General features: G+C 36.2%; 1 protein-coding gene across 1 annotated transcript; it reads left to right on the top strand.

Annotated features, from left to right (window-relative positions):
- Window positions 1–327: 327 nt before the first annotated feature.
- pfdn4 (prefoldin subunit 4) lies at window positions 328–3,417 on the top strand. The gene is made up of 4 exons (XM_066672454.1): window positions 328–433; window positions 1,507–1,614; window positions 1,742–1,882; window positions 3,020–3,417. The coding sequence occupies exons 1-4, from the start codon at window positions 407–409 to the stop codon at window positions 3,149–3,151; spliced, it is 408 nt and encodes a 135-aa protein (XP_066528551.1). The 5' UTR covers window positions 328–406; the 3' UTR covers window positions 3,152–3,417.
- Window positions 3,418–3,631: the final 214 nt, after the last annotated feature.

The raw sequence follows: 3,631 nt of genomic DNA, 5'->3' as shown, positions 1-3,631 counted from the left end.
ACATCAGTTACAAGAAAATAATCTTCTTATGCCTTGAATATGGTTTAATGTGTCTGCACACCTTCACCATTGTTTCCAGTATCTACATATATGCATTAATCAGCATCTCTATCTCCACACCCTCAACTGACCAGATTAGCTCTTTATGTGGAAAAAAACCCTCGCTGCCTGAACCTGGCTGTTAGAGGAAAAATGCAGTTAATGTTCGTCCTTCAACCATGATTAGTCTTCGAGCGTAGACACAAAACAAAATACACGTTAAAAAAATTTGAAACACACATTTTCACTTAAATATCTGTGTATGGGATGAGGTTTGAATCAGGTTGACTTGTGAATCTGTTTCAATGAATCATAACATTGAACCGGTTCAAAAGAAAGATTCACTGCAGCCCTCTTTCGTTTCAACATGGCGGCCACCACCAAGAAGACTGTTGTAAGTGTTTCTGCCCTGAAGCCGCCGTTATTTTTACTCACATGGTTCCCTGCCTACTTAACCTTGGATTTGATAACGACATAAGTTTATTTTAATATGTGAACTCGCTTTTCGCCTAAAGAAACGCGCCATTAACTGGTCGAATATTGATCCGCGGCCGGGTGTTAATATAGCGTTACTGTACACTGTACACACATCTAGTACTAGCTAACATTACTGGGTCCAAGGATATAAACCTTATGGCCTATCATTTTATTCATCCTGGCCTGCGGTGAATATGTGAATATAGAATATTGATATGTCTAATTCTCATAGTTATAATCCGTTATACGTAAATATGAGAGGTTTCCCCAATTGCTCGCTACTGTATTTTATTGACCTCACTTCTAATTATCTGTCAGGTGTCTCAATTAGAATAAAGCAGCCAGAGGATTTGCATTCTAAGAGCTTTATAACTTAATGGTGAAGCAGGGGAGATGTGTTGTAGGAGCATACACTGATCAGTTTTAACATTAAAATGACACGTATTCTCCAGGTAATCTGGTACACTAATCAAATATGTTCAATATTATGTTTACAATAACATTCTGGTTAGTGCTGTGCATAATTTGTTAGTGGGAAAAATGATGCCGAGGAACAGGTGGACCAGAGTCTTTAATTCTAGAATTACAAATTGGTCAGTGGAGCTGTTACTGTGGAAACAAAGAGGGCATATTAATCTTATGAATGATTGATTAGCAGATTTCTAGCTTGCATACAACTTTGCTTAAAATAGAACTTGTTGTCAAATGTAGACCATATAAGAAAGGTTTTTCATTTTGTTATTATATAATAGTCAACGCGACCCTGAACTGGATAAGAAGTTACAGATAATGAATGAATGAATGAACTATATAGTAATGTGGATTTTACGGAATTCACCAGAAGTCTGATACAATCAGGTACATTATTTTAATATATTATGTTACATAAAATGACAGATTGGAAGTCTTTACCAAATTTACACTTACAAAAATCTTTTGCTTTTCTGTTTCCAGTCAGTGTTGTAATTTATGCAACTACTCTCTTGTCAGGCTGTTGAAGATGTAAACGTCACATTTGAAGACCAGCAGAAGATTAACAAGTTTGCTAGGAACACAAATCGGATGACAGAATTGAAAGAAGAAATAGAAGCCAAAAAAGTGAGTATTCTTGCAGTTGATTGACACATTACTTCATGAATACACACACTCACACACACACACACACATATATATGCGCTGCCATTTACCACAGCCTTTTCTGTTATTTGACTTGTTTTTCTCTCAGAAATCCCTCCAGAATTTAGAGGATGCTAGCGATGACCTAATGATGTGTGAGGATGATGATCTCCTAATCCCATATCAGATCGGAGATGTCTTCATAAGTCACTCACAGGAGGAGACGCAAGAGATGCTAGAGGCTTCGAAGGTGAACCAAAATACTTCCAATCAACGTTTTGGCCAATACCAGATGCACACACTTCTCTTCTCACTGCTTCTGTTAGCCAAGAACTATACAGAGTGTGTTAATACACACACCAATAGCGTGGCCGTTAACACATTAAGCAGATTCTCATATGAAGACATATTTGCATTTTAAGAAATCTGAGATATGACTGAGATCTGAGATCATTAGTCAGTTTATGGGTCTCCTGTGTGGAAGTGTGGTTTAAGCACATTATTGGGAGATCACATGTTTGTTATTCAATGATGATTATTGTGATTATAAATCCTTACATTTATACTCCATTAGCAAATTATATATAGATATCTGTAAATCCGTAAATTAACTGCTCAATTTTTTGCAGTTCTTTTTATGATTAATTTTTTATATGCCTTTTTGCTTCATGTGCATCAGAAGTTAAGTGTTTTTGAATTACTTACCAACCCAATGAAGTCTTAGCCAAGTGTGTTGCTGGATTAAGGGCATAAGCTTCAATCTTTGTAGTTCCTGTGCAAATTTAAAAGTCATTTAGGCCTAATATATTGGCATTTGATATTCAGTGTCAAGCTGTGCAGAATTCTGTGCCTTATTACTCTTCAAATTCTTTATTTTGGCCACATTTTGTTGCCTTTTTCATTTTCAAGGTTTTTATTTTTTAGGGTTAATGCAGATATGTCATGTTGAATCAGCCCTGGGCAATGAAGATGCACTAGTGCACTATTCCTATAGGTGCTTTATAAATACACAGACAGTATTCAGTGTCCTGGCACCGACTTTAGATACCTGGCTTCTTTCTTTATCAGTCAGCTAGGTAAAAAATTATAATAAACATATAATTGTACAAATACACTCATGAATCCATCATAAGTAAGGGAGTTTCCGAGATTTTAAATGGAGAAAAACGTCCTATCTGGACTTTACACAGCACACTTGGCTGATTTACTCAATTTTTTTGGTTGGGGGAAATAATATTGATATTTATTTGTTTATTTTTGTAAAGGACATTTAATGGCAATGTTTTTACATTGAAGAAGGTTACATACTGGAACAATTTATATATTTATATTCATGTATATTTATCTAGGAGATGTAATATTTCTGTGTTCATTAATATATCTGCAGGAAGCACTAAAGGAGGAAATAAAAGGTCTGGAAGACAGAGTGTCATCGATACAGGAAGTTCTTGGAGATCTTAAGGTCCAGTTGTATGCCAAGTTCGGTAATAACATTAATCTGGAAGCTGACGAGAGCTGAGTACTTCAATGAACAGACTCTATCTTACAAACTCACAACACCCTCACAATTACCCACTTTCCCTGTATGCAGCTTGTGAGCAGACTGTCTTGTTTTGTAGCACTGATGATTGATTTTGTTTTTAAATGTGTCATTATGTTCAAGACATATTGGGAACAATAGAAAGTGGGTTTGTCAGTGAAAAGGCAGTAGTGAAGAGTCTGGGGCAGATGCATAGGGAAGCAAAATGGGTGACAGGCCTTTCTGCTATTTAAATAAATGGCATAAACAGTAGCGTGGTCCATTGTCTGTTTTTGCTTTGGTGAAGGTATTTGTCCTTTGTCCAAATCTGAGTTTATGTTTTTCAAGTTTGCCTAAGTCAGAAATCATGGGGATAAAATGAGTAATTCTGAATTTGATCTGTTTATGTAGAGGTAGCACTCTAGGATTGTCCCACCCTTTCGTTCAAATCTCTCCAATCATAGTGTTGGACCAATGTGT

Source organism: Hoplias malabaricus, chromosome 5 (genome assembly GCF_029633855.1).
Source record: "Hoplias malabaricus isolate fHopMal1 chromosome 5, fHopMal1.hap1, whole genome shotgun sequence".
In the NCBI taxonomy this organism is placed as follows: domain Eukaryota; kingdom Metazoa; phylum Chordata; class Actinopteri; order Characiformes; family Erythrinidae; genus Hoplias; species Hoplias malabaricus.
Note: the sequence above shows the minus strand (reverse complement) of the source record. Positions and strands in the feature narration are given on the sequence as shown.